This window comes from Ochotona princeps, chromosome X, assembly GCF_030435755.1.
Source record: "Ochotona princeps isolate mOchPri1 chromosome X, mOchPri1.hap1, whole genome shotgun sequence".
In the NCBI taxonomy this organism is placed as follows: Eukaryota; Metazoa; Chordata; class Mammalia; order Lagomorpha; family Ochotonidae; genus Ochotona; species Ochotona princeps.
This window is the reverse complement of record NC_080865.1, coordinates 31,471,131-31,485,386: the sequence shown is the minus strand read 5'-3', so window position 1 is coordinate 31,485,386 and position 14,256 is coordinate 31,471,131. Positions and strand designations below refer to the sequence as shown.

At 42.5% G+C, this 14,256-nt stretch overlaps 1 protein-coding gene across 3 annotated transcripts in view; it reads left to right on the top strand.

Moving 5' to 3' along the window:
• The first annotated feature begins 243 nt into the window (after positions 1 to 243).
• Positions 244 to 14,256, top strand: part of OGT (O-linked N-acetylglucosamine (GlcNAc) transferase) — a 47,761-nt gene continuing 33,748 nt past the window's right edge. The window contains exons 1-4 of one of the 3 annotated variants that reach the window (XM_058658989.1): positions 244 to 372; positions 3,266 to 3,446; positions 4,288 to 4,531; positions 12,682 to 12,750. In XM_058658989.1, coding sequence (XP_058514972.1) covers positions 3,280 to 3,446; positions 4,288 to 4,531; positions 12,682 to 12,750 — 480 coding nt within the window. In that variant the 5' untranslated portion in view covers positions 244 to 372; positions 3,266 to 3,279. Of the gene's footprint in view, positions 516 to 3,265; positions 3,447 to 4,287; positions 4,532 to 12,681; positions 12,751 to 14,256 lie in introns of all 3 variants that reach the window. The other 2 variants (XM_058658988.1, XM_058658987.1) reach the window with 2 other exon arrangements.

Here is a 14,256-nt window from a genome sequence, read left to right as displayed (position 1 = left end):
TACTCTTGAAAAAAAAAAAAAGGAAAAGAAAACCTGGACACTCTAGTCCCAGCGAGGGCTCTAACAGGGTGCCCAGTTGACAGAGTTGCTCGCATGCGCTGTCGACACAATTCTGTTTGTCGCAATGAGCCCTGAGCGGAAGCCTACAGGAGAGCAAGTGACTTTGATTGGAGTCATTGGGCTTCGTAGCGCTGGTTACGCGATTCCTCCGCCGGGTACTTGATTGTAACTGAAAGTAGTTCCGGCCCGTGTTGTTTCGGCCAAGGAGCCGTCGCCGCCATTTCAAGACCGTGAGAGGTAGACGGCCAACCAGAGTTCTTAAGGTTCCAAGTCCGTAACTGCCGCCACCGCTTAAGCCTTCCAAAAATTCTGGTACGGTTGCTGCCCTCTTATTACTACCTCTAAGAACTATTCTTGCCCGTAGTGGCGGCAGTGAGAGTCAATTACCCCCTTCTTGCGCTCGCTCAAGAAGCTCCAGATGGCGTCTTCCGTGGGCAACGTGGCCGACAGCACAGGTACCGGTGTCCTAGTCTACCTGGTCAGACTCCCCTTTGGGGTCTCGCGCCACCGTCTTCCTCTCATCACTCCCTCCCTCCCCTCTCATCATCCCCATTGCATCAGTAGCAGTGCTGAGCTTTTCGCAGTCCGCTGACATCTGCTCGGGTTTTCTGCTGTTGTCTGTTCAGATATTTTCTCTTTCGTGCTTGTTTGCCGTTACTTATTTTGATTTGTTTGTTCTCAGAAATGCCCTAGCCTTTTACTCTCTCGGGACACTTCTCCCGCACGTGCGCGCTCAGAATGTCTTGGAATGGACTGCATTGGAATCCCTGCCCTTCCACTCTGCTTTGCAACGGGTTTCTCCCCAAATTCCAGCCATCGCCCTGTCTTTTCCTCTCCATCACCTCCTCCAGCCCTTTCCGCTTAGCCTGATTTCGTTCTTTTCCAGTGTAGGGCGGGGGTGCAATTTCGTTGTAATCATATTCCCTCTTTGCATCACCCAAGGAGCAGCAAAAGCTCGTCACTATGGTACTGGTAACCTCCCAGAAAGGAGGCATTGGGCAGCGCCCCGTTGGGCAGCGCCTTTCCGGTGTTCTTTTGGTTGAGCAGTCCCAGTTTCGGTTGGAAATTTCCAGGGATTCCCTTTGCCATCGCCCAATTTCCACCCGCTGCCCCCAGCCTGCTTTTTCCCACCCGGTGTTCCCTCTCCGCCCGTGCGGAACCACACCCTTTGCTTCGAGAAGATTGCCAGCCTTACGGGCCACTTCCTACCCTCGGGGGAGAAACCACCCCAGTACTGTTGCTTTGGCGCTGACCACCCTGCCCGCCCAATTGTCGCTTTGTGTTACTTTCGCGATGTATTCTTCCGCCGCCGCCGCCGCCGCCGCCGCCGCCGCCGCTGCCGCCTCTGGGTCTTCCATTCCCATTCTCTAGCCCGGTATCTCTTTATTCATAGGGTGTGTATATTTGTATATATTTAAGTTTCCATTCCTGCTTGAAGAGTTTGTAAAGCAACTGGAGTGTAGCTGCACAGACCACAACGCTGTTGCCCTTTTAGACAATACAGTTGCGAGCATTTGATGCTAAAAATAAGAGAACAACCAAATTTTAAGAGTGTCCTTCGGCTGCCTTTCCATTTTGAGGCTATTTGGGGCGCGAGAGGGTGGAGAATTGGGACGCGCTTCTAAGGTTTCCCACGAGGTTATTTCTTTTGGTTGTTTCCCAGTTGAGATGAATCAAGGGTTTTAGTTACTGTTGTGGTCATTGTGTAGAAAGTGATGGGTGATCTGCAGTAGTATCTTACACAGGATTGTAGGGAGTGGGACTCATTAGTCCTAGCTCTCCTTGCACCCACATATTAACATATATATGTATAATATGTATATAGATTCTGTTCTAGCTTACTCTTTCCATGAGTGTCACTTTATTGAACGAAGTTATTTCAAGTGTTAAAATGAGCGACTTGGAAAGTGAGCTAGGAAATATGGAGCTCTGAAATGTAATTTCCTAATTTCTACTAAGAGATCATAACCTCTTCCAGATTTGGACACAAGGCTGTTTTGTTCTTGGTCAGCTGTCAAGAGGAAATTTACCTAGCTTTCCCGGTGCAGAACTGTTGTCTGCCCTAATGATGGGGGAGGGGGGAGCAAAGCTCAAATTTAATCATGTCACTATGATCTTGGTAGAATTTGGTAATTTGTCCATGGTTTCCCATCCCACCCCTTTATTTCAAAGTGCTGTACTGAACTTCAGTAATGTGTTACTGCTTAAAATATTTCCTCTTGAGCCTTAGTTTTTTTCCCCTATCTCCAGGCTTTAGTTATGTACCCTTTTTGTATCTGAATAATTTCACGGCAAAGTGCTTTTGTTTGTTGTTTATTCTGTTGTGCCTTATCTACACGTTTTCTCATTTTTTTATACCATTGCAGTTGTGGATGACTGCTTGGTTTATATAGGATTGTTTGCAGTGCCTTAACCTTTAGTCAGTGACAGCTCTTTGGAAAATGTTTCTGCTAAACTAGCAGAGCTGGGATTTACCTAATCTAGTCTCCTCGTGAGTTCTGTATGCTAGAGGACCTATAGATTCTTGAAACTTTGTTTAAAATGTTTGATAATTCCTTTAAGTATGTTGGCTCTTGACAAATGAATATATCTTGTTTATCATATGTTTTAAAAATAGCACTTTGACTTTCAGTGCATTTTTACCCCTTAGGCTTGTTTATTGTGTTGATATTTTAAAATACTCAATTGTGAAAGAAACCTCAATGTAACTTAAAGAGTAAAAAATATTTGGTGTCCCCACCCAGGTTAAGAGATAGTTACCAATACTGTCCCACAAAAATGGAATGTGCAACATGAGACCAAGTATTAGGTTTCCAGTAGGTTATTCAGACATTATTAAATCTTTGTGACCTTTGCCTTCACATTTGTTCCCGTTCCCGGATGTTAACTGAGTTGTACGGCATAATGTTTAGTGATTCTCTAGATTTATAATTTAAAAACACAAAATGTTTTTGTCATACAATGTAATCTTATTTGGAAGTAAATATTCTTGTTGAGGAGTAGTGGGTGAATTCTAAAAATGCCAGTTATGCACCTGATGTTAACTTGGGGCTGTAAATAACGGGCAGAACACTCTAGTGCTTTACATAGTTTCAAGCATTTTCATCTTTTAGTTTAATATACCATATTTTTACATCTTTTTGTTTGCATTTCTAACTTTTTGTTTTCCCCCCTCCTTCCCTCAAATGTTTTGATGATTCTCCAGAACCAACGAAACGTATGCTTTCCTTCCAAGGGTTAGCTGAGTTGGCACATCGAGAATATCAGGCAGGAGATTTTGAGGCAGCTGAGAGACACTGCATGCAGCTCTGGAGACAAGAGCCAGACAATACTGGTGTGCTTTTATTACTTTCATCTATACACTTCCAGTGTCGAAGGCTGGACAGGTAGGAGATGTGGGGGTACCTGCTGGTGATTGTTGCCTCTGGGTGCTGAGCTTAAAAATGGTATCTAAATATTTGAACTTGGAATTTTTCTATTACGGGGTATTGGCTAAGCCACCAACACACATCTGTTTTCTTTCTGACTTGTGACGTACCCAGCTGCCAGTTTTTCTCCCTGCTTTCGTGGTTATATTGCCAATGTGACTACAGATGTTTTCTGGATTTTTTTTTTTCTCTACCTGGCTCTGCTGCTTAACTCTGTTCTGCTAATGAATTCTTTTTAGTGTACATCTGAGTATCCAGTCTCTGTAAGACTTGTCAGCTTTAGGGACTGAGATACTCAGAAATGATATGTCAGTTGTGGTAGGCAGTGTATATGTGCTTCACATTGCGAATGCTGTCATTAAATTTAGACAGGCTGCTTTGAGCTTCTCAAAAGGGAAGAATTTGTTCTTGTCCTTTTAATAAATTGTCATTCTCGTGTATTTAGACATTTGAAGATGTGCATCATTAAATCATATGGAATCAAATGGAAAATGGGACTAATGCACATAACGTTTTATTCTTGATCTTTATGATCATCAGTTACAATGTGGCAGTTGATAATAAGACTTGTATGAATTTTATCTCAGAAAGCTTTCCAATTTGAAATCTGGAGTACTTCCAGTTTTGAAACACTTTAATGTCCGTGAATTTTTCCTACTATGTGTTAGTTAAAAGATAATGTTACTTAATTACCAATAGCTTGGTATCTTCAGAAACTGTTTAAGTTACATACGGGCTATACCTTCTTTTCAACATAGAACAAGCATACTCATGGAGCAACACTTTTTCCCCTTTCCAGATCTGCTCACTTTAGCACTCTGGCAATTAAACAGAACCCTCTTCTAGCAGAAGCCTATTCAAATTTGGGAAACGTGTACAAGGAAAGAGGGCAGTTACAGGAGGCAATTGAGCATTATCGACATGCATTGCGTCTCAAACCTGATTTCATCGATGGTTATATTAACTTGGCAGCCGCATTAGTAGCAGCAGGCGACATGGAAGGGGCAGTACAAGCTTACGTCTCTGCTCTTCAGTACAATCCTGTGAGTAAAATTTTAATGGTTATTTTCCCTTTACAGACACCCAGAAACAGTTGAATGCTAAGAGGTTTTTGCGTGGAATAAAGTCAAAAAGTTTAAAAATGTTTATAGATTTCAAATGGTGAACTTCTTTTGACCTGGTCTAACTTATGCCAAAAAGATCCTTTTTCTATTGAAAGTTTTATTAAAAAAAAAAACCCTGTTACCATTGTTGTATGAAATTCTACATCAGCCTCTTAAAATATTTTATTTGGGGCTGGTGTTGTGGTGCAGGGGGTTAGGCTGCCGCATGCAACAGTGACATCCGTATGAGCAAGTACTGGTTCCAGTTGTGGTCATCCCACTTTCGATCCAGCTCCCTGCTAAATGCATCTGGGAAGGTAGCAGAAAATGGGCCAAGTGCCCCTTCACCCATGTGGAAATTCCAGATGGAGTTCCATGCTCCTGGCTTCGCCCTGGCCCAGGCTGCTGTTGCCATTTGGGGAGTGAACCAGCAGATAAAAGATGAGTCTGTCTTTCCCTTTCTCTGTAACTCTGCCTTTCAAATGAATAAATTAAAAGCATTTTTTTGTGAGGCAGAGAGCAAGTAGACTTGGGCATGCTTCCCTCAGAACCAGGAGCTAGGAACTGAATCTAGGTTTCCTGTGTGAGTAGCAAGATCCCCCATTACTTGGGCCATTGCTGCTGCCTTCCAGGGTCTAGATTAATGGGAAGCTGGAATCGGGGGCTTGAGCCAGGAATTGAATCCAGGCATTCCAATGTAGGATGAGGGTGTCTTTAATCACTAGGCTTGCTAACTGCTTCTAGTCCCCTGCCTCAATTTTTTCTATAATGCCCATGAAGTAATGGTATGTGGCTTTGCTTCTTTGGGCTGTTGTGATTAAATTTGCGTAAGTTCTGGTAGATGCTTCTAGCAGTTAATTGATTCTTATGGAGTGATGGGTAAAGGATTTTAATCTGTAATATAAAATTGTTAGGTGCCACTATATGGATTAGTGACACAAAAACTAGGCTCAAAATTTGTTCCTCAGCATCCTGTTCACTTAGACGTGACTTTTTCTCAACATAATTAGAAGTGGCACTGTCCACATCAGACTTGGACTGTTTCTTCAAGGTTTTTTTCCCTAAGATGCAGATGTGCTGTGGGCAGTGAGTCTCAGTTGGCAGAGATTAAATTCATACCATGTTAGGGTCTGTGAAAGATGTAAAAACATAAGACTTGTCCTCAGAAATTTAATGCAGAGAAGGTAAGTAAACGTAAGAGGTAGTGAGGGCTCTAAGGAATCCAGAAAGAGCAGAAAAATTGATTCTTAAGCTTTGTCAGCATTCAGTTTTGTGACCTCTCTGGAAATGGTTAATAGGTCCTATTCACTACTATAGCTACCACCTATTGAAAGTGTACTGTGCTCTCAGACATTGCGTTAACCACTTCAGATGGTTGGTGCTAAATCCTCACAGTGATCCTTCAAGTTGGTAGGTGGGGTTATTTCCGATGTCTTTGTGAGTTCTTGTTTTGAGAGAATTAGGAGTCAGAGCATGTAACTTTGGGGAGCACCTGACAAGTACTGGTGAACCTTAACCTGAATACCTTCGAAGAAAATGAAGGTATTTTTTGAAATGGCAAAAATATGAATAAAAAGGCATATTGTGTCCAGAGGGCACCTAGCTTCAAAAAGACAGTTCTTGAGTGCAGTTTGAAAGTTGGTCATCATATCCTGCTGTCCTTCAGTGCCCCACATTAGAGGTTAGGAAGCTAGAAACTTAGTCACTTGCTTAAAGCTTCAAAGTCACTTTTCATTATGACATCTATTAGCAATTATTTTTCAGTTACTTATGAGAGCTTAAAAGTTTATCTTTTTTATCCCTGGGTTTTTGTGTGACTATAGTGAAAAGTCACAAGTTAGCTTTCCTGGTAGCCAGTGAAACTAATTTCTCAGGTGTCCTTTCAGAGATACTCAAATTTGAGTGACTTCTCTAATTTTTATTGTGGTACTGTTTAGTGAGTTACCCACAGAGAGTTCTAGAGAATCTTGTATGTGCTGCTGTTGGGGCTTGGACCCTGTTGCCAAGACTCGACGTTCACGTGTGTGCACCCAGTTGTCATAGTAAGTTTTTTCCCTTTGTTAATCAGGGCTGCTTTCATCTTCAATTGCTCACTGTGAATGTCCTTTGGTAGGAGGAGACACTTACCAAACGGTGGTCCTGACCTGCTTTAGCTCTGGTCCCCTTGGTTCAGATTCTCAGTTGCCTATATGTATACCAGAGCAGTCATTGCTGCTGACAGTATACCAGACCATAGGGCTATGTTAAGAGAAAATGAAAGTGGGAGGCAGAACCATGTTATTTAATACCTAACCTATGAACAGGAAGCTGATAATTGTGCCCTGCTGGAGGAGTGATATACAGTACTAAAATTTGAATTACTTCTTTTTTTTTTAATTTATTCATTAATTACATTGTATTATGTGACACAGTTTCATAGATACTGGGATTCTCCCCACCCCTCCCCAAACCCTCCCACCATGGTGGATTCCTCCACCTTGTTGCATAACCACAGTTCAAGTTCAGTTGAGATTCCCTCTTTGCAAGGAAATTACTTCTTGAAGGCATTGAACAGCCATGTGGTCCCACCTGGTTCTGTGTTTAATGTGCTGCTTCATTTTTCTCTTTTTACCAGTAAGAGAAAGATAGAATTGTTCACGTGTCCTTAATTTCCCCTACTTACACCATACAGATCGTGTTTTAATTTATTTAGTTTGGCTTTGACTTATTACCAAATGCTGGTTGTCAATTCAATACTGATGGAATCTTGAATCTGTTCTTTACATGGGCATCATGTACCATGGCCCTGAATCCTAGATGTAGTTGGCTTTCTGTGAAAAATCAACTCATAGTTTTGGCTTTGCAACAATAAAAAAAAAAAGTGAAATGTTAAGGTAGTATTTAAGTTAGTAGGTTTATGTAAAATTTATTCCCTGTGACTTGATTCTAGAAATTACCTCTAGACATAGAGCGGATTCATGTTGCTCCATTCTGTATTGCCTCCTCTAACTTTGAAGGATTTAATACTATTGCTAAAAATCTGTTTGAAGATGTTGCTGCTGGTATTCTTTCACATGATGGCTCACTATAATTGCCCATGCTCAGAAATTCCTCTGTGAAGAGGAGAAAATTGTCTTACCTAGAACAGCTCTGTTTTGTGAATCTACAGGATGTTAAGCCATCGCACTCCTGCACTGCTACTAGGCTCCCCATCATGTGTTACTGTTAAATTGTTACTGTTGTGAGCCTCACTTAAGTAGGATAGCTGAACTGTACAGAACCATGCATTTCTTTCCTCTCTATTTGCTTTTTGTTAAGGTTGCCTTGTAAATGTCAGATTTAAATATTTCCCTATTTACTTTGTGAAATAAAATGAGAGTGCTTTGTTAGAAACTGGGGAGGCATGTTGGGTGAAGTTTTGGGTTATGAGACAGGACTTGACCTGTAAAGGAAAAAAAGGCCTAAGTTCCTCAGATGATTATTGTTGGAGAGTGTTAATCAGAAGATTTCCTCGAGTGGGTGCTTATAACCTAAGCATTATGTAGGAAGGTAAATAACAAGTAGACTTCCTCGGCTGAAGTGGTGAGTCAAGTAGTAACAAGGGATGAGTGTAGCAGGGAGTCAGTTGGAAGATTTAGAAAGACTAGAAAGGCTGAGGAGTCTGAATTTGAGAGGCAGTTGAGAACTGCAGGTTTTCAGCAACCTGGTTTTACGTCATATGTATGTATAGTGTAGATGTGGCAGCAGGAGGGGAATTCCAGGAGGAAAAGCAGGAAACATGTTATTTTAGGAAGGATGGGTGTGTAAGAAAATTTTGCTTAATTTCAGCTCCTTACTGTTTCCCCTATTTACAAGGCCCTCCTCAATGAATACCATATTCAACCTCATGAGCCAGCTTAGGGCCCGGCGCTGTGGCCTAGCAGCTTAAGTCCTCGCCTTGACCGCGCTGGGATCCCATATGGGCGCCGGTTCTAATCCCGGCGGCCCCGCTTCCCATGAGCCAGCTTAAACTTCTCCTTTGTGCTCATTTTTTCACTAAAATTTTCAAACACTAGGTGGGTGTTTATTATGTGTGCCTTATTTTTCCAAATATATTGTAAGCCCCTTAAATAAGGAGGGCTCAGAATTGTTTTCTGCATTCTAGGCACATTGTTGAATTGATAAAGGTTGGCATGAAAGGTATTGGGATGGCTAGAATGGGCTAGACTTGAGAAATATTATTTTAGCAGGTATAGTTTTGATTGAACAGATATCCTAGCTTTTTTTTTTTAAGATTTATTTATTCTTCTTGGAAAGGCAGATTTACAGAGACAAGGAAAGACAGATCTTCCGTCTGCTGGTTCATTCGCCAAGTGCCACAATGGCTGCAGCTGAGCAGATCTGAAGCTTGGAGCCAGGAGCTTTTTCTTGGTCACCCATGGGGGTGCAGGGTCTTAAGGCTTTGGGCCATCTTTGACTGAGTTCCCAGGCCACAAGCAGGGAGCTGGATGGGAAGCAGGGCTGCCGGGATTAGAACCAGTGCCCATATGGGATCCCTGCACATGCAAGGCGAGCACTTTAGCTACTAGGCTACTGCACCGGGCTAATGACTTAGACTTTTTTTTTAAGATTTATTTATTTTTATTACAAAGTCAGATATACAGAGAGGAGGAGAGACAGAGAAGAAGATCTTCCACCTGATGTTTCACTCCCCAAGTGAGTGCAATGGCCAGTGCTGTTGCCGATTTGAAGCCGGGAACCAGGAACCTCTTCTGGGTCTCCCATGCGGGTGCAGGGTCCCAATGCATTGGGCCGTCCTCAACTGCTTTCCCAGGCCACAAGCAGGGAGCTGGATGGGAAGTGGAGCTGCCGGGATTAGAACCGGCGCCCACATGGGATCCCGGTGCTTTCAAGGCGAGGACTTGAGCCGCTAGGCCACGCCGCCGGGCCCGACTTAACACTTTTTAAAGATTTATTTGAACGGCAGAGTTACAGGTGGAGGGTTGTGGGGGCAATCTTCTTTCTGCTGCTTCCCCAAATACTTAAATGGTCACAATGGGATCAGGGCTGGACTGGGCCAAAGACAAGAACTTCAGTGCTCCCAGTTAGTTGTAGAGGCCCAAGCACTTGGGCTGGCTGTCCTCCACCATTTCCCAAAGCACTTTAGCAGGGAGATGGATCAGAAGTGGAGCAGCTGGGACATTAACTTTTGCCCATACGGGATGCTGGCATTATTAGACGCAGCTAAACTCACTGTGCCCCACATCTCCGCTTGTTAACTGATGCGTTCTACGGACAGTGGGAGAATGGTAATGTCCTTGTATTTTAACTGTGTGTATTTGGTTAACTTGATTTATTATACCATAATAGACCTAGATGATATAACTAAATATAGATAGATACCTCTGTCAGGACTTGGATGGTATCCATTAAAAAGCCTATGGAAACTAGAGGGTAAAATTATGCAACAGTTGGCTGAAATGTATAGCCAATTACGGTCATTGTTGGAGAGTTATTGCAAGACTTGTGATGATTATGGCTCAGAAAAGACATAGCAGTTGGTAAAAGTCCAAAGATAAACTGTAATTATCAGGTAGTAGATTGCATTATTCAGCCAGCCTGCCAAAACAGAAGGCTAACCTTGAAAGTTTATGGGGGAAAAAGCCATAGAAGAATGGATTATAGAATTCAGTACATCTGAGATATAAGTAGGGCTGTTAAGTAGTTACTAGGGTACAAGTGTTTGGTGTAGTGGTTAAGAAGTTGCTTGGGATTTTGATAGCCAATATTTGGAGTGTACGGGTTCAAGGTCCAGCTGTGCCACCTATTCTGGCTTCTTGCTGATGTGAGTCCCTGTCCCCCTAAGTAGGATACTTGGATTGAGTTCTCAGCCTCTGACTTCTGTCCGGCATTGCCTGGACTTTAGGGGGACATTTGGGGCCAGAAACAGTAGATGAGAGAGTTCTATTTCTTGTCTCTGCCTTTCAAGTAAACAAATTTAGTAAAAGTGCTTATTAGATTGATTCAAAGACAGGTAAGTCTGTGATATTAGTGGTACTTATGATGATGTCTTGAGGATTAGAATAAGACAACCATACTTTCCCAAAACATTAGTAATTGTTTGAGGGACAGTACTGAGTCAGATAGGTCAGGGAGCTGACCTAGTATGGCCCACGATGAGTGTTTTGTGGGCAGTCTGTATTTCGTTGGCTGACTTTTGGGTTCACATAATGGATGACAATATATAACCACAAAAGTTAATTAGTAAAATTAATCAACTGATTCTGGAAACCATAATACAGTGGCAGGGAGAATAATATACATGAGGATTCTTTGGCACATTTGACAAAATTTCACTTTCTAGGACTTAATTTAAGACTTTCACCCGCAGAGCAGTTTGGAATGATAAGCATGCTTCCAATTGCCATTATCTTTGCTTGTTGACTGATACATTCTACTGACAAAGCCAAACTAGGGCAAATAAAATCTGAGCTTGCTGTTCTGACGAGTGTCTCACACTGATGAACATACTGGCGAGTCAGATGACTAGCAGCACAATTGAGCTGCTAATAAGAAGCAGAGTCAACTGCTTTTCATTATTCACCCACTCCACTCTAATGGTACTTAATACTAATGCATAATCTAGTGGCAGGTGCCAGGATTGAGGCTTTGGTTGGATGGTAATCCTTCAGCCTACATGTGAAATGAAGTCAAGGCAGCCTAAGGGAAGGTTTGCTCATAGGTAATCACATGCTAAATGGAGTACTGTGTTTTTCAGCTGTGGAAAATTTTCAGTCCTTGTTACAGGAGTGATTCATCATAACCTTGAATAAAACAGTTGAACGAATGTTTGATGGCTTTTTTTTTTTTTTAAAGTTCCAGTTGAGACCGATCTTTTTTTTTTTTTTAAAGATTTATTTATTTTTTTATTACAAAGTCAGATATACAGAGAGGAGGAGAGACAGAGGGGAAGATCTTCCATCCGATGATTCACTCCCCAAGCTGCTGCAACGGGCCGGTGCTGCACCGATCCGAAGCCGGGAACCAGGAACCTCTTCCGGGTCTCCCACGCGGGTGCAGGGTCCCAAAGCATTGGGCTGTCCTCGACTGCTTTCCCAGGCCACAAGCAGGGAGCTGGATAGGAAGTGGAGCTGCCGGGATTAGAACCGGCGTCCATATGGGATCCCGGGGCTTTCAAGGCGAGGACTTTAGCCGCTAGGCCACGCCGCCGGGCCCTTTGATGGCTTTTTTTTAAAGCACTGCTGACATTTGGAGATGGGAGAGCACTTGAATAAGGTTCTAGAGTCTTTTTGTCTGGATCTGGTAGAGTCAAATGCATTTCACCATTTTAATCTTTTCAGATTTTAGAAAGCTGAATGTACCATATGTAAAATTTCTTTTTTTTTTAAAGATTTATTTATTTTTATTGCCAAGTCAGATATACAGAGAGGAGGAGAGACAGAGAGGAAGATCTTCCGTCCGATGATTCACTCCCCAAGTGAGCCGCAACGGCTGGTGCTGTGACAATCCGAAGCCGGGAACCAGGAACCTCTTCTGGGTCTCCTACGCAGGTGCAGGGTCCCAAAGCATTGGGCTATCCTCGACTGCTTTCCCAGGCCACAAGCAGGGAGCTGGATGGGAAGTGGAGCTGCCGGGATTAGAACCAGCGTCCATATGGGATCCTGGCGCGTTCAAGACAAGGACTTTAGCCACTGGGCCACGCTGCCGGGCCCCATATGTAAAATTTCATCAGGTCTGGAGCAGTACCTTACAGTAAAACACTATATATATATATTATGTTGAAAGAAACACATATATAATATATATAAAAATAAATGCATAGATTAAGTATTTATGTAAATTTGTTGCAAAAGGAGGAAGTATTTATACTACATGAGTTATGCACATTCTGTCAATAGCTTCATGTCCGTTCAGATTCAGTTTAACCAACACATGGGTATTTGTCACATTTTGGGATTTGGAATTACGGATACAACGTTGTGGCTTGTCAGACAGTGTTTTTAGTTGAAAGAAGAAAATTGTGGAGGAGCCAGAGCCATAAAAGTGATTTCAAGATCATTTGAACCACGAAGCAGAGTATAATTAATGATGGTGTGTCTCTGGGCTTCTAGGATTTGTACTGTGTTCGCAGTGACCTGGGGAACCTGCTCAAAGCCCTGGGTCGCTTGGAAGAAGCCAAGGTAGGTGTTTGATAGAACACACATAAACATCAGTGTTACGAAAACTTGTACTTTTTGCCAAGTCTTCAACTCTTCATTGAGCTGTCTTCACAAAACAGTCCTATGAAACTGAGGAAAACTGACAGCATGACTCGCCTCAGACCAGAGCAGGGCCAGCCTTTGGCGTACCTGTTCTAAATCTGGGGGTAAAGCAAGACCCTGAACGTTGTGGAGCCTTTCTGCTGAGCTAGATCAACTTTATAACTATGGGCTCCGTCATGATCTTATGTGGGAATAAATAACATTCCTTCAAATCTGAGGCTTGCCTGCTGGTGACAAGCAGAGCGCCTGTGGTTTGGCTCAAGACTCCTATATGATGCAGGTGCCATTGAAAATGCTGCTCTTCTAAGTCCTTTGTGGCTTGTAAGTGGAGAAGAATTTCATCCAAATGTTACCCTGTAATACTGGCATTTAAAATTCTTATTTAACCTTCCTCCCTTCATCTTCCTCACCCTTTTTACAGTGGAAGAAAGGCTGTTAAAAATGATTATAAATTGACAATTGGACAATCCTGCCCTTTATCCTCACTCCTTTCCCAAGTTTCTTCCCCCCCCCCCCTTTTCAAATTCTGGTTGTCTACTTTCTTTTCTTCCTCACTTCCTCCTTTTATTCCTCCCCACCCCACCTCCTTCAAAACCAAAAGTCGGAAGGACAAAGCTGGTTTGTTTGGGAAATGGACTGATCGAAAGAAAACTTGCCAAAGTGGAAAGGTGGCTTTTAGCATTCTGTGTTTCCAAATAATGAATTTGAACACCAGGTTGGGTTAATGAAAGTTTTTGGTATAATTTAAAAATAAATTTATAAATGCAGTTGTCTTGTTACAAGCCACCTTACGCAACCGCGCTGCAGGGGTGAGGAGTGGGGAGAAACCAGAATGCTTCTGAAACTCCCACCTGTTGCTCTGAGCCCCACGCGCATGCTAATACGTGGAGTGTATGCGCAGCGTAGCTGTCTGTTTGCTCTGTCCAGGGAGGGAGAAGGCTTTTCAACACCTGCTAATGTTAAAAGGCACTAGTTTTCAGTGCATAGCTCATAAATTCTGCTGACACATCGGGTTAACCTTACGTAGGTTTCCAGCTAATGACTTGTAATTGTTTCAATCTTAGCTGATAAATCTAATTGGTAATTCATAGAACAAACATTTGATAAGCTCCTATTAATTGTTATCCCACCAAGCGGACAGCTAACATGAATTGCACTTCACCGCAGCTTTAGAGATGGGTTTAGGCTGAGACATTTGCGCCTGCCTTAGGTTGCTGACTTCTTTATTTCAGAGCTCTGGAGACACCTAGTTTGAAAAATGTTACTCTGGTTTTTTTTTTTTTTTTTTGTAAGAATTTAGTAAACAAGAAAATACTCTTGAGTGAAACGCAATGTATTTCTTTTGTAATCAGTGCATTTGAAAATTCAAGCCAGCATATTCCTAGTAGATGGAAGCAAAATTAAGTTGTCTTTGTCGTAAATGAA